The sequence below is a fragment of the Coregonus lavaretus genome (genome assembly GCF_964263955.1).
Source record: "Coregonus lavaretus genome assembly, chromosome: 2".
Lineage (NCBI taxonomy): Eukaryota > Metazoa > Chordata > Actinopteri > Salmoniformes > Salmonidae > Coregonus > Coregonus lavaretus.
The window spans coordinates 6,875,966-6,892,131 of NC_139989.1; the positions used below are offsets into that span (position 1 = coordinate 6,875,966).

Sequence of the window (16,166 nt, forward strand, 5' to 3'; positions counted from 1 at the left end):
TAAAATTACTTAAGGTTAGGGTTAGGCATAAGGTTAGCAGTGTGTTTAAAGTTAGGGTTGAGGTTAGGGTAAGATTTGAAAATCTGATTTTAAGAAGATAAATTGTAATAATGGGCGGGGTTTATGATTATGTGGCTGTGGTAACTAGTGACGACCGAACAACAGTGTAGAGAGGGAAGACTATTCGAATGCTGCTTACTTTGCTAAGAAGCGAACAGTTCTTCTGCACGAGCTGAGAGTACAGTGTCTGTCGGCGTAGCAGGGTTCAAAGTTGCATTTGATCCGCAGTTTTGGATTTTTGCCAACTCGGATTGAGCTTGCTATGTGAAAGCGGGAGAGATACAATGTATCCAAGCCTGAACTCTCATTGCTCTGTGGTCCTCTGACGAGATAAAACCCCACTGTCTATGGAGGGACAAACCAAGAGCGCAACGCTCAGGTACCAAGTACCCCCATTTCGGTTATCTGGGAGATGGTAACAAATGAACGGCACTGGAGGGATCATGGTTGAGAGGACCAGCAAATTTTTGTTGATCGTCGTCGGATCCGTCTTCTTCATGCTGATTTTATATCAGTACGTGGCTCCTGGAGTGATGAACTTCGGGTCTCCACTGGGGTACCTCGCCGAGGACAACATGGATATTTTCCCTACTCCTGATCCCCATTATGTGAAAAAGTACTACTTCCCTGTCAGAGACTTGGAACGCACCGTTGATTTCGAGATCAAGGGTGAAGACGTGATAGTGTTTCTTCACATACAGAAAACTGGCGGAACCACTTTTGGCAGGCATCTGGTGCAAAATGTTAGACTAGAAGTCCCGTGTGATTGCAGACCAGGGCAGAAAAAGTGTACATGCTACCGTCCCAACAGAAAGGAGACCTGGCTGTTTTCGAGGTTCTCCACTGGCTGGAGTTGCGGGTTACATGCAGATTGGACCGAGCTCACAAACTGCGTTCCTGGAGTGCTCAACAAGAAGGAAAACAAATCGAAAAAACTGAGGTATGTGCGAAATGTTTTGACATTCCATTTGCCATCTCATCAGTGGTGCCATAGGCTATATTAGAATAAAGAGCCACACAACCACAGCCTATGGTGTTGCCCCAATGCCCCACTCTCAAACCAGCGGGCGGTGTAAACACGGGCAATCTGCTCCTAACTGTGAAGTGAAAGTGGAAAATTACTGCGTTATCAACAGCTCTTGTAAACACCGATGGGATTCCTGTTCTGTTTTAATTGATTGCAATATCACACCAGAGTACATGTTCACATCTGTGTTCTCTGGAGTAGAAAGTACACTTTTGCCACCTTTTATCATGACATTATAGGCTACTTAAATGTGTCTATTTCTATGACTACATTATTTAGCACACTGAACAATACAATGACTCTCTATGATTTTATCACATTGCAGTAGCCTACCTCATGAATTCACTTGACTTTTATCCTTTGTTGTTCATGGAGTGCTGCAAAATAGCACTCACATACCATTCATTTACACAGTCTGGGTTTGGACCAGATAGGGCCCTCCCCATGCTTAATAAATGCCAGTATTCACCTCAAAGTGTTGTTGAGATGTGTCTACAGGCTGGGCTGCAGTGCAAACTTTGCAGGGTTTTCTTTGGAGGCTTTGTTACACTCTAGCAACTTCCAATGCTATTTTGACAACCTAGACAACAGAGATCCTCTGCGGAATTCTTCCCATTCATTTGGGTGGTGCAAGGGTTTCCATCTTTGAGACGGGGATCCTGGCACATGGTACCATAGTAAACCAGGATCTTCACACTTGACTAGTTCTATCAACAGCATCATCAGCTCTGCATTAAGTCACTTCAGTGTGATGACATCACAGAGATTGCAATCTTTGCCACCTCATACAGTGCCTTCGGAAAGTATTCAGACCCCTTAACATTTTCCTCATTTTGTTACGTTACTGCCTTATTCTAAAATGGATTAAAAATAATAAAAAATCCACAGCAATCTACACACAATACCCCAGAATGACAGTGAAAACAGGTTTTTAGACATTTTTGCAAATGTATTAAAAATAAAAAACAGAAATACCTTATTTACATAAGTATTAAGACCCTTTGCTATGAGACTCGAAATTGAGCTCAGGTGCATCCTGTTTCCACTGATCATCCTTGAGATGTTTATACAACTTGATTGGAGTCCACCTGTGGTAAATTAAATTGATTGGACGTGATTTGGAAAGGCACACACCTGTCTATATAAGGTCCCACAGTTGACAGTACAGGTCAGAGCAAAAACCAAGCAATGAGGTTGAAGGAATTGTCCGTAGAGCTCCGAGACAGGATTGTGTCGAAACACAGATCTGGAGAAGTGTACCAAAAAATGTCTGCAGCCTTGAAGGTCCCCAAGAACACAGTGGCCTCCATCATTCTTAAATGGAAGAAGTTTGGAACCACCAAGACTCTTCCTAGAGCTGGCCGCCCAGCCAAACTGAGCAATCGGGGGAGAAGGGCCTTGGTCAGGAAGTTGACCAAGAACCCGATTGTCACTCTGACAGAGCTCTAGAGTTCCTCTGTGGAGATGGGAGAATCTTCCAGAAGGACAACCATCTCTGCAGCATTTCACCAATCAGGCCTTATGGTAGAGTGGCCAGATGGAAGCCACTCCTCAGTAAAAGGCACATGACAGCCCACTTGGAGTTTGCCAAAAGGCACCTAAAGACTCTCAGACCATGAGAAACAAGATTCTCTGGTCTGATGAAACCAAGATTGAACTCTTTGGCCTGAATGCCAAGCATCACTTCTGGAGGAAACCTGGCACCCTCCCAACGGTGAAGCATGGTGGTGCCAGAATCATGCTGTGGGGATGTTTTTCAGCGGCAGGGACTGGGAGACTAGTCGTGATCGAGGCAAAGATGAGCGGAGCAAAGTACAGAGAGATCCTTGATGAAAACCTGCTCCAGAGCGCTCAAGACCTCAGACTGGGGCGAAGGTTCACCTTCCAACAGGACAACGACCCTAAGCACACAGCCAAGACAATGCAGGAGTGGCTTCGGGACAAGTCTCTGAATGTCCTTGAGTGGCCCAGCCAGAGCCCGGACTTGAACCTGATCGAACATCTCTGGAGAGACCTGAAAATAGCTGTGCAGCGATGCTCCCCATCCAACCTGACAGAGCTTGAGAGGAACCGCAGAGAAGAATGGGAGAAACTCCCCAAATACAGGTGTGCCAAGCTTGTAGCGTCATACCCAAGAAGACTTGATGCTTGCTGTACTGGCTGCCAAAGGTGCTTCAACAAAGTACTGAGTAAAGGGTCTGAATACTTATGTAAATGTCATATTTCATATAATTTAAAAAAAAATTAGCAACAAGTTCTAAAAACCTGTTTTTGCTTTGTCATTATGGGCTATTGTGTGTAGATTGATGAGAAGTCAAGGGGTCTGAATACTTTCCGAAGGCACTGTATATCATAATAAGACATTTTTTATTTATTTTATTTATTTCACCTTTATTTAACCAGGTAAGCCAGTTGAGAACATTGCATCACTCCATCTCACAGTCACAATCCCGCTTGGTACAAGCAGGGGGAAATTTCAACAATCAGCATGCTCCCTAGCTGTGGACCACACCATTATGGGTGTAGTTTCACCTATTACTATGCTTCTAGGTGCAGTGTGTCACTCACCCCTGGTCTAGGGACATCTTTGTTTTACTCATCCCCTATTTAGTTTTAATGGCCAGAGAGTCCCAGTGCTGGTTTCTTTTAGCCTGGTGAGAACCAAGTTCCACATTGGGGCTTAACAACCACTAATAAACCACCTGTCTGTTATGTTACTATCGAAATCATCATACCAAACTTTACATCTGCGCTGTTCTTCAAGTAAATGTGTTTTTGTTAACTTTAAGTGGAAATAAAAAATTGTCCTTGTGCATAGAGTTGTATGGTTTGTTTAAAGAATTCCTCCAGCGATTGTTGAACTTTTACTATTGAAAAGCGATATCCCAAGTATAAATACAGTACACACACTAAAGGGTAAAACAAAAATAGTTTTTAGCAAAATAGTGTTTTTTAGACACAACTGCAAACTTCTAGGAGTAGGGCATTCAAGGAGTTGGTCTAATGGTAATACGTGATGTCATCGGCCTTCCCCCTTGCTTGAGGAACTATAGAGAACAAAAGAGGAAAGCCCCCCCACTTGTGCCATGTCATGACTTATCTGGACCACCTATTGAGATGTGCCTTGTGTTAAGTAAATCAGGTGTTAAATTAGGTGAAAAGGAGGCTGGAGCCACTTTAACTTTGCAATCATTAGTTTTTGTTTGGCATACCTACATTTTAAAGTGAAAATTCGAAGTCTCAGCAACACTATGTTACCGTGAAATTGCCCTCATACGATATTATGGAAGTTGGGCCACTGTTTCAGGAGAGCAGTGGTTTGGAACAGAATTGTGTCTGGGGTAATCTTTCAGAAGGCATGCCGCATACATGTTGCATACCTGAGCATGATGCATACCTCAGTGTTTCCATGGCCAGTGTTAGTTGGCCTGATCCAAGGTCTCCTGACATGCTGTCAAATATGCATGGCTCCTGAGTGGCGCAGTGGTCTAAGGCACTGCATCGCAGTGCTAACTGTGCCACTAGAGATCCTGGTTCGAACCCAGGCTCTGTCGCAGCCGGCCGCGACCGGGAGACTCATGGGCGGCGCACAATTGGCCCAGCGTTGTCCAGGGTAGGGGAGGGAATGGCCGGCAGGGATGTAGCTCAGTTGATAGAGCATGGCGTTTGCAACGCCAGGGTTGTGGGTTCGATTCCCACGGGGGGCCAGTATAAAAAAAAATAAAATAAAAATGTATTCACTGACTGTAAGTCGCTCTGGATAAGAGCGTCTGCTAAATGACTAAAATGTAAAATGTAAATGTAACAATCATTCATTTGGTTAGTTTTATTTTGTAGTGGCAGACGGAGCCAACATCTGAGGTTGGTTTTATGAGGTTTATATGGGTTGACTGTTTTTTCTACGTACATTTCCATGTATATTGAGACATTCATATGTTAGAAATGCTTATTATGTGTGTATTTCAAACATTTTTGGAGCTCTATTTCCTGGGGGTGTTTTCATCTGTACCGTTGACCATTCATTGTGAGTGATTTGCCTCTTTCCCTTATTTGAGCTCTGGATACCACTGGCTGTTGTTGTTCTATTCTCTGATGTGCCTGTATCACGGAAGCATTTTAATAACGACTATATCCGTCCATTCCCAACCACCCTGAAAAACAAAGCCCTGGATTGTGAGCGCCCCAAAAGACACGGAAAGGGGCCTTTTAGAATGCGGCACAATGGCCGACCATCACGGATGGTCCACCACAGGCTATACTGATGGAAATTGGGCATTTCATGGATGATTATGTCCAATCACTGGCTGAGAAGGGGGTAGAAATACAAGCCCAAGTGGTCTAATGCTGCACACTGCTGGCTGAGCGCGTCAATTATGTCCTGAAGCGCGGGTCTAATCTGGCTCTGCTGCCAGCAAATCCTCCTAGTTATTACAGATGTGCATCACAACCTGCAGCTCTGACCGATAGATCCACGACAACAAGTAGCCCTCCCCCTCTGTTTTTAACAACATGGATTGTGTGAGTGAGTTGGCTTACCCTTTACCACATTTAAAAAACCTGATTACGGTCCCCTCCAGCAACTCATATTTTGTATTATAGTCTACACAGCATGACATGGCATCTGTCTGACAATGACTATGCTAGATGCACATTAAATTGCGGTTCGACATAGATACGATTATCTGTGTGGTAATGTGAAGTAAACATGAACATGATGTTTAGGTACCTCAACCTCATGATTGCTGGGTTTGAGGGACTGGGCACAGCCAGGGCATGATGGCCATGTGTTTGAGTTTGCACATGCAATTCAGAACCTCTGGAAAAGTAATGCAAATACTTCAATCAAATAGCTGATAAGAGTGATGACATCAATGTAATTTAAATTATGTGTATTTTAAAGGAAAGAAATGTCCTAATGACTTCATACAGGGCATTCAAAACCTGTCTGTCTTTTTCATCACTATAATTGCCATTTTTGCAGTTTTGAAAGTGGCTCCAGGAGTCTGTATATGTCTCTGATTAGTCTCCCTTGTTAGTTATATGTGGGTAATGTGGTCATATGATACTGGTGTAATTCAGTGCAGAGCTCAGACTTTTTTAATATCCGCCTTTAATGGATTTCATGGAGGGGGCAGTAACTCATTATGGCTATCATAAAGTCCACAGTAAAGGCTCATTATCTGCATTTCCCCTGTGGAACTTCTTAATGACATCGGCCTATACCAGGGTTCCCCAATAGGCGGCCCGCTGGTGATTTCACATGCTCCCCCCCCCCCACGTTTCTTGAGCAAAAGCAAAAACCCTTTTTTTTTGTTGGTCATAAGAATGTAAAATCACCAGGACATCACCTCAAAGCGATTTTAAATTAGGAAATCTGTTCCCAAGTATTCCCGCGCATAAATAGAGGCATATGTGATCGTAATGTAATCAAGGTTTGACATTTTTCCGGTTTTGTCAAATACTATAACGCTTTGGGATTCTAGCGGTCAATTTGCAGTGTACAAATCCACTCAAGGAAAAATCGGCTCACGGCTGAATGTAATTGGGGACTATATATTATCACACACACTCACGCATATATTACATACACACATATACTGTACACACACGTGACGGGGGGGAAGAAGGTGATGAATGGGTGCTTTGGAGTTAATCTCCCTTGATGAACAACAGTCTGTTGCATTAAGGCCTGGAAGGCTCGAAAAGAAAACATGAAAAAAGATGCCTGAGTGTGTTCTCACAGCAAAACCTCTCTGGGGAATAGGATTCTCAGGGTACTCATGAAATATCGAAAGTGCTTCCCTCAAAAGTATTGGTGTCTTTTTCCTGAAGTCAAGCTTCATCACTGTCGTGGCGATAAAAGCTGCAGTGAATGAGGTGTTGTGAGCCAACAAGTACCTCAAACTAACTGAGGCATGGACCATCACCCTATCTCGTCACATAAGTATGCTCATATCACCCATGTTCATCTCTTCCATATATCATGGGTCATTCCACCTCAAAAAGCACAAGAAAGAGTATTTTGACACCCACCATCTCGGATTGTTCTGAAAATGTTTCTGTTAGAAACAGATAAGATTAGCATTCCTGCAACATTATTTTGTTGAAATATAATTTGATCTCTTGAGAAATTAAGCTAATTGATTGCACCCAAATTGGCCATTTTTAATTTATAGGTTTCATATAATATTCAATAAATATATAGTACCTAATATCCAATTTTGACTTTTTTCTAACAGTAGGCTGAGATGATGAATTCAAAGAAATGGTCAAAAGCCACCCAATTAGCTTAATTTCTCAGAGATTAAGTCATATTTCAACAAAATAATGTTGCAGGAATGCTAATCTTATGTCTCTAACTACAGAACAATCTGAGATGGTGGGTGTCATGGCTTGCTGAAATGACATGGAATGACCCTCATGTTTTCCTAACCTCCTTGCTGCCTCAAGCAGAAATAGGCCCATTTCTAATCAGTTTGCATGATTAATTATAGAGTCGCTCAAGAATGAAGGCAGATTTGCCCAGGTGTGTCAACACTTCTGCTTGCGTCGGTTTACTAGGGCATGTGAACTTTGGCAGACCGAGTTTCTTTCACATTGTCTCTCAGATTCTGGAATATGTTTTTTCTGGAATGTCTGTGTCTGTATTTGCGTGGGACTGGGTCAGGAGAGTTGATATATCAATTCTACAGTATATTTCCTAATATGTGAAGTATGTCCTTCAGAATGGATTCAAAAATATTTTCTCCCCTCGCAGCACGAAAGATTCATTCCTGGAAAACATTCCCGACCTAGAAACAAGTTTTTGTCTCTACTCTACCAGATTCACTTACAATGGTTGATTATATGAGCACTAATCTGTTAAGTATCCCTTGGCAACAGACTATTTGGATTCCCCGTGGGACTGACTGTCTGCCAAAAACAGAAAACATAATATTTTGAAAATAGGTACAATTACCCTGTAGCCTTTGGGTTTTAAAGGACCCTCCCTGAGGAAGTTGCCGCCAGTATTTCAACGTAATTTTCTGTCCTAGATAGAAAATGCACGTTTAGGTTCCACCTCCGAACAATGACGAAGGCTACTTATACAAATTGGGTGTGGGAATTTCCACTTGGAGTTGATAAACATCAACAAATAGGGCACTGATGGCTTTCAGTGTAGCTAGCTAGCATGCTAACCTTATCTCGCTATCTAGCGAGCTAATGTTATCTGTTTTTGCAGTTTTTGTTTTTTTGTTAACTACACCATATTCAAAAGATTAGCCAGCCTGCTCTATGGCTGATTCTGGAGCTGGATTTGTCAAACGCATTGATTTATGGAAATCTTTGCCACCGATTGGAACCCACTAGCCTATCTTTGAAGTCTGATATGTGTTTTTCTACATTGTAATGGACACGGTGCAATCTTTGGTAGGTAGGCTGCTGGCAGTCTTCGACTGAGGTACAGCAAAGCCAAGTCAGTCCATGCTCATGGTTCTCACAGGGGAAGTGAAATGATAGGCTACAATGACTTAGTTTTCTTTCGCGGGTGCCTTTTCATTATCTGGTTTCTAGCTAACATTACACCAATCAAAGCAGTGGAGCATTTAGTGAAGCAAATCTTTAGTGGTCATAACCATTCATCTTGGGGCAACGGGAAGAGAAGGTTTGCAAAATGCTATCATATTATGCAATTATACAATTTTATAATTGACAAATTATCCAATGGATTATGATAACTTTAGAGTAAAAAAAGTGGAGGTGCGAAAACACAAGTTTGCAACCCCTATTTTAATGTGCTACATGGCTCAGGAGGCCAAGTGGACACAAGGCTGTTTGGCTCATCTCAGTCGCAAAGAGGAAGAACTTTGCAGCTGTTTCTGATTAATAAACAATGCCATGCTGGTGGGTGGTAACATTCAAATAAAACCCAGCTCTGAAATGAAATGTAGGCTGAAAATAATTTGAATGTCAAATAGCAAAAGATACCGCATTCACACAGATTTGCACAAATTGGGCAGTTCGGATTTGTCACTTCAAGCCCAAATATATCATACTTTGAATAAAACGATGACTTATTGACGTAAATTGTTGCGCAACATCATGGGTAAGATCTGGCCATCCTCTTTAAGTTGGAAAAAGTGGATTTCTACTGGTGTGGCCGTTTAAAAAATTGTCAGTGGTCTAAGGCACTGCATCGCAGTGCTAGCTGTGCCACTAGAGATCCTGGTTCGAATCCAGGCTCTGTTGTAGCCGGCCGCGACCGGGAGACCCATGGGGCGCACAATTGGCCCAGCGTCGTCCAGGGTAGGGTAGGGAATGGCCGGCAGGGATGTAGCTCAGTTGGTAGAGCATGGTGTTTGCAACGCCAGGGTTGTGGGTTCGATTCCCATGGGGGGCCAGTATGAATTTTTTTTTTTATAATAATGTATGCACTCACTAACTGTAAGTCGCTCTGGATAAGAGCATCTGCTAAAATGTAAAAAAAAATGTCATTTAGACAGAATTCAACAATTCTTCCCCCTAGAAATTGAAGTCAAGATCTACAGTTTGTGGAGTTTACCTACTCAACCTGCACACTGAAGAGGATCAGTTTGCTGAAACATTTCTACATAACTTGACTGCCGCGTGCATTTACAAATTAGGCCTAATTATAATGAATCGAAAAATGTAAATTCCCTAAGAAAGTCTTGTATGAACAACAATTCGCTAATGAGCTGGTATTCCTGCAAAAGACAAACGTTGTCTACTAGTCCAGCAGCCCAGACTGCCAGACAACATTGGTGTTGAGTGTTACTAATGCCACAATAGCAGCTTGCCTTTCGCACAAGTGATGCCATTGTTCCACATTTGGCACTGTAGCTTTTCTTGGAACTGAATGTGGTCTATTTAATCTATTAAAGGACACTCTATATCCCCCAGATCTTATTATTAGTGAGTGTTTGTGGGGATGCCCATTTGGGAGGTTTGACATTTTATTGGATGTACCACACTTACCACCTCAGAAATGATTGCTGGTGAAATAATAATAATAATAATAATAATAATAATAATCAAATTGACTAATTATCTTGTATTTATTATCACTAGGTGACAAATGTTTAATTGATGAGAATATAAAGAGACACCCTAGACATTTTGAATAGAATATTCTGCCATCCTCTTAATAGAACAGGAATTCAGTAGCCTATTCTACATGGAGGACAGTGTGGTGAGGTACTAACTACTAAATATAGCCTATAGATGCTCGGTGGGATAACGCGCTTGGTCTATTCAAATATAGGCTAGGTTGAGCAATGGACTTGGGCTGATTTTTCAAAAGGTGTCAGGAGGGCACGGTGTATGAACAGATATAAATAACCTGTCAATGGGTGAATCTTCCTAGCCACACTACCCCTGTAATCCTGTTGAAAGGTGTTCCTTAACGGTAATAATAGCACTGGTGGCTTACGAATGTGATTTAGTGCATGGCTGTGGGACAGGGCCCGGCCGGCGTGTGGCAGGGTATGGGGGCCACGGCTAAGCTGCTAACTGGCTGTCTGTGGAGACAAATGAAAAGCCAAACCCTCTCTGGCTGGCTTTCCCTCTCAGTGTGCAGTGTTTCCCCTATATGCATTTAGCAGCGGCACAAATAATACTTTTCTGGATGGTAAAAGGTTTTCAGCAGTGGTGGAAAAAGTACCCAATTGTCATACTTGAGTAAAAATAAAGATACCTTAATAGAAAATGACTCAAGTAAAAGTGAAAGTCACCCAGTAAAATACTACTTGAGTAAAAGTCTAAGTATTTGGTTTTAAATATACTTAAGTATCAAAAGTAAAAGTATAAATCATTTAAAATTCCTTATATTATGCATTTACGGATAACCAGGGTCACACTCCAACACAGACATAATTTACAAAGGAAGCATTTGTGCTTAGTGAGTCCACCATATCAGAGGAAGTAGGGATGACCAGGGATGTTCTCTTGATAAGTACGTGAATGGGACCATTTTCCTGTCCTGCTAAGCATTCAAAATGTAATGCATAAGCTGGAACATTATGTTATTTAGGAATGAGAGGGAGAAAAGTAAAAGTTGCCAAAAATATAAATAGTAAAGTACAGATGCCTAAAAAACGACTTAAGGAGTACTTTTAAAGTAGTTTTACTTAAGTACTTTACACCACTGGTTTTCAGTGTAAACTTAAACGACTAAAACCAGATATAAAGCATGTAGAAAAGATAATGGAGCAATATATTTTTTAATAAGCTCATCTTTGAGAACTAACATTCACTGTCCGGGAGAATATAAAATTCAAAACATTTAAAATTCCACAGCATAACAGCAAGGCATAAGCCATGTCAAAATGTGTAGAATTGCAGGAAACTAGCTTTTGGAATGTAAATAAAAAAAACGTATGTAAATAAGGTATTTCTGTTTGTTATTTTTTTATACATTTGCCAACATTTCTAAAAACCTGTTTTCGCTTTGTAATTATGGGGTATTGGGTGTAGATTTGATGAGGAAAAACATTTATTTAATAAATTGTAGAATAAGGCTGTAACGTAACAAAATGTGGAAAAAGTGAAGGTGTCTGAATACTTTCCGAATGCTGGATTAAGCATACAAACTGTATTAAAACTGTAAAATGTCTCTGCCCCATGGCAAAATGTGTAGAATTGGAGAGACTGGTTTAGCCTGACCATATTTTAAGAGTCATTTCTTTACCCTGGGAACCTGACCCTGAGCTTTTTATACTAACCCTGTAGTGCAACAATTTCCCCTCTCTTGCTCTTTTCTTTACCCACACTGTTCTGCTAACGAGAAAACAAAGTGCATATCTAGATGAGGATGGGTACAATAGCTGCTGTTTTATTTAAATAATGGGCACAGTTTGCATGTGGTGGTCAGTCTGGGCTTTTGACTGTGGTAGGTTATATTGGAGAGGGCATTTAGCTGACTTGAATCAATTCCCTGAGCTATTTGTCAGGCTATCCATTGTTTCCCCTGTATTCATTTGGCAGGGGCGGGCTGCCGCTGAAAAATCGTTGCCGCCACTCCAACAAATATGATTTCAAATAATAATTTTTGCGATGGTAAAACGTTTTCAGTGTAAACTTAAACGTTGTTTTGGAGAATTTGGCACTACGTCCAACCGGCATCACAACCGCAGACCACGTGTAACCACGCCAGCCCAGGACCGCCACATCCGGCTTCTTCACCTGTGGGGATCGTCTGAGACCAGCCACCCTGACAGCTAATGCAACAGTGGGTTTGCACAACCAAAGAGTTTCTGCACATACTGTCAGAAACTGTCTTAGGGAAACTCCTCTGCGTGCTCGTTGTCCTCACCAGGGTCTTGACCTGACTGCAGTTCGGCGTCGTAACCAACTTCAGTGGGCAAATGCTCACCTTCGATGGCCACTGGCACGCTGGAGAAGTGTTCTCTTCACGAATGGCGCCGTGTGGGCGAGCAGTTCTCTGATGTCAATGTTGTGAACAGAGTGCCCCATGGTGGAGGTGGGGTTATGGTATGGGCAAGCATAAGCTATGGAAAACAAACACCATTGCATTTTATCGATGGCAATTTGAATGCACAGAGATACCGTGATGAGATCCTGAGGACCATTGTCATGCCATTCATCCGCCGCCGTTACCTCATGTTTCAGCATGATAATGCACAGCCCCATGTCGCAAGGATCTGTACACAATTCCTGGAAGCTGAATGTCCCAGTTCTTCCATGGCCTGTATACTCACCAGACATGTCACCCATTGAGCATGTTTGGGATACTCTGGATCGATGCGTACGACAGCGTGTTCCAGTTCCTGCCACTATCCAGCAACTTTGCACAGCCATTGAAGAGTAGTGGGACAACATTCCACAGGCCACAATCAACAGCCTGATCAGGGCGGCAGGTAGCTTAGTGGTTAAGAGCATTGTGCCAGTAACCGAAAGGTCGCTGGTTCTAATCCCCGAGCCAACTAGGTGAAAAATCTGTCGATGTGCCCTTGAGCAAGGCACTTAACCCTAATTGCTCCTGTAAGTCGCTCTGGATAAGAGCGTCTGCTAAATGACTAAAATGTTAAATGTTAAAACTATGCAAAGGAGATGTGTCACGCTGCATGAGGCAAATGGTGGTCACACAAGATACTGACTGGTTTTCTGATCCACGCCCCTATTTAAAAAAAGAAAAAGTTATCTGTGACCAACAGATGCATATCTCTATTCCCAGTCGTGAAATCCATAGATAAGGGCCTAATGAATTTATTTCAATTGACTTATGTGAACTGTAACTCAGTAAAAGCCTTGAAATTGTTGCATGTTGTGTTTATTTTTTTGTTCAGTGTAGCTGTAAAACTGTTCATTTTCTCTCCCCAATAGCAAAATGTTTAGAATTGCAGGAAATTAGCTTTAAAACAGCAACATTTTGTCTCTGCGGCCAAGTGGAGGGCCTCTAAAGTGTTCGGTTGGATACCGTGCCGTTGGCCCCGCCCACTACCACTTTTATTTTCCCCTAATCCTACCACCCCTCCTCTAATTAGAGTAAACTAATGGACAACAACACTTAGGCTTCTACTTCCAGCTTATGCATGCTATATACATTTTATGGACACAGTGTATTTTACAATAGTTATCTTTTCTTTGTTTTTAATCCCGTCCTTCAGCTACCCTCAACCCCTCCCATCTATCTCTGAAAACCATCCCGTTTTGCCATATATTTTTCAACTGTGCTGTGATGTTTCACAAAAGTTCTGAACCTTTCTATTCTCATAGTTTCTACAGATTGTAAATTAAATATATATTTTTTGCTAAAAGTATTATATTATTGATCGACTGAGTAGGACTTTTCAAATCACCCAGCAGTACTATTTGCAGAGTTAGCTCCAGGCAAAAGTTGAAATCTTCAGCCATTCCAAAAACAAGCTACATATGGACAGTACCAAAACAAATTATCTAATGATTATGTCTCTTCGCAGCAAAATCTGCACTAAATTTTCCACCCCTGCTGAAAAACATCCAGTGGGCTATCCGCGTTAGACTCCATCCATGAGGGTCGGCCGCCCCAGCCACACATTCCAAGTAATTGGGAGTCTTATTCCCTCTCACTCCCACCCAATCCCCTTTGGCAACAGTGCGTGAATTGTTCAGTCAAGTATGGCCTGCCCGCTATAACACCATTAGCTTTGAGAAGAAACTGCTTAAAGTGGCTAAAAAGGGGGAGGATGGCTTAATTGAAGTAAATTATTGAAGAGGCCCACTTCGCCACTGTCAATAAGCAGCTGAAGGTCCACGCTATTTGAGGTCTGACTCCTCTGGATTTAAATGGGCTTCTCTTCTGATCCTTGTTTTGCTGTGTCTCTGAGCAGAGTGGAGAGAGGGGTCCGTGCCATGGCATCTTGACAATCTATTTCAAGCGTATATTTGATTTCTGTCGTTAGGTATCGGAGAGTGCGGGTCTCCTTGCTGAGCATCAGTTGCCAAACCTTCAGTTAGTTAGTGAGTCAGTCGGGCGAGAATACGGTCGTTGGCGCAACTGAAGGTTTGGCTTAAAAATGGAAGTGCAGATGGAAATGGTATGTATAATGGGATTTCATATCAGATGGCGCCCTTTGTGCCCTATCTGTGTGCAGTCAATCTGTCTGCAATGGTTTTTCTCGTCTTATGATAACCTGCTAGTCGAATGCCAGTATTAGCCTACCTCACGATAACCTGCAAACTGGATGCCAGTTGACAGTCTTTAGGTCACCTGGTCACACGAGTTGGGCCTACATTTCTTCCACCGTCGAGTCCATCTGACCTGACTTTTAGGCGAGCCCAAGGCACCAGGGCAAAGCCATGGCTTTCTGAACCAGCATAGTCCTTGTGTTAATCCTATCAGATCAGTGGGGTTTAAAGGGCGTTGGCACCAAAGAAGTCTCTGCAAATCCTTCAGCTGTGTTTGCCTGGGCAAGGATTGTACAGTGTACACTACTCTGTTGCTGTATACATGTAGGCCTATAATGTATACAAGACAAGTTAGTATTTTCTTATTTTTTAGGCAGTAAATCCAGTACATGCCTAAGGAGGAGGATGAGGATTTATTTTGATTATAGAGTTGGGGAATATTACAGCATAAGCGATGCACTAATAATAGCATGAGAAGACACTGGGCTTAGATCCACCTGTTTGACTTGATCCTTTAAACAAATCATTTTATAATAATATAATAATAATATAATATGCCATTTAGCAGACGCTTTTATCCAAAGCGACTTACAGTCATGCGTGCATACATTTTTGTGTATGGGTGGTCCCGGGGATCGAACCCACTACCTTGGCGTTACAAGCGCCGTGCTCTACCAGCTGAGCTACAGAGGACTTGCTATGATCTGATTTTAGAAACATTTTACCGGTGTTAGCGTATCTCAAGTCAGGCTATAATGCCTTACGTCGCTCAGCTCACAGATTCAAGGCTTTCTTTAACATGGTTCATAATAAACTGTCACTAGGAGGACAAGGACAAGACATGTGCCTTATGCTAGAGTAATTATGGTTAACCCACAAGAAATCTGTAACAATCTAGAAAGAGCATGCCGATGCCTGAATGACCCAGCCATAGAAATTGATTATATTTTCAATGGACCCAGCTATCATTCATGAGTGCTACTGTAATGCACCGTTACCATGAAATGCCCCAGAAAATGCATCTAGATATCGACCTCGGTCGCTAAACACTGAAAACACCAGGGAGTAACCTCTGCACGACGACACACGTCACTAAACGGAAACATTCAATGAATCCCTGCCTTATCTGTTCACTGAGTAGACAGAAGAAAAGCAAGCAGCATTGACTTTCCCCAGGCCATTGCACAAACAAGCGGCTTTTACCTCTCTTTTAGATCTATCAATTAAAGATATACCTGATTCAACTGGATCAATTTGAAGAAACAAGGCTTAAGAGCTCTTTGATGGCAAGGGTTATCATTTTCTGTCTGCCATTGACGGACTCAACCCAATTGAATCTCCTTGAGTAATTCTAGCCTCCTTATAGGCTCTATGTGCCTATGATTGACAGCTCATGGAAAATGTTGCCTCATGATATCTCCACCGTCAACGCTGCCATCATTTACAGTAGATA

The 16,166-nt window shown here is 42.2% G+C and overlaps 1 protein-coding gene across 1 annotated transcript in view; it reads left to right on the forward strand.

Annotated features, from left to right (window-relative positions):
* Positions 1–482: 482 nt before the first annotated feature.
* The window catches only part of LOC311102848 (heparan-sulfate 6-O-sulfotransferase 1-B-like), a gene marked incomplete at both ends in the record, with an annotated part of 89,708 nt that continues 74,024 nt past the window's right edge, over positions 483–16,166 (forward strand). Inside the window, one exon of the mRNA XM_084144290.1 lies at positions 483–1,000. Within this exon, the coding sequence (XP_084000416.1) occupies positions 483–1,000 (518 nt within the window). The remainder of the gene's footprint in view (positions 1,001–16,166) is intronic.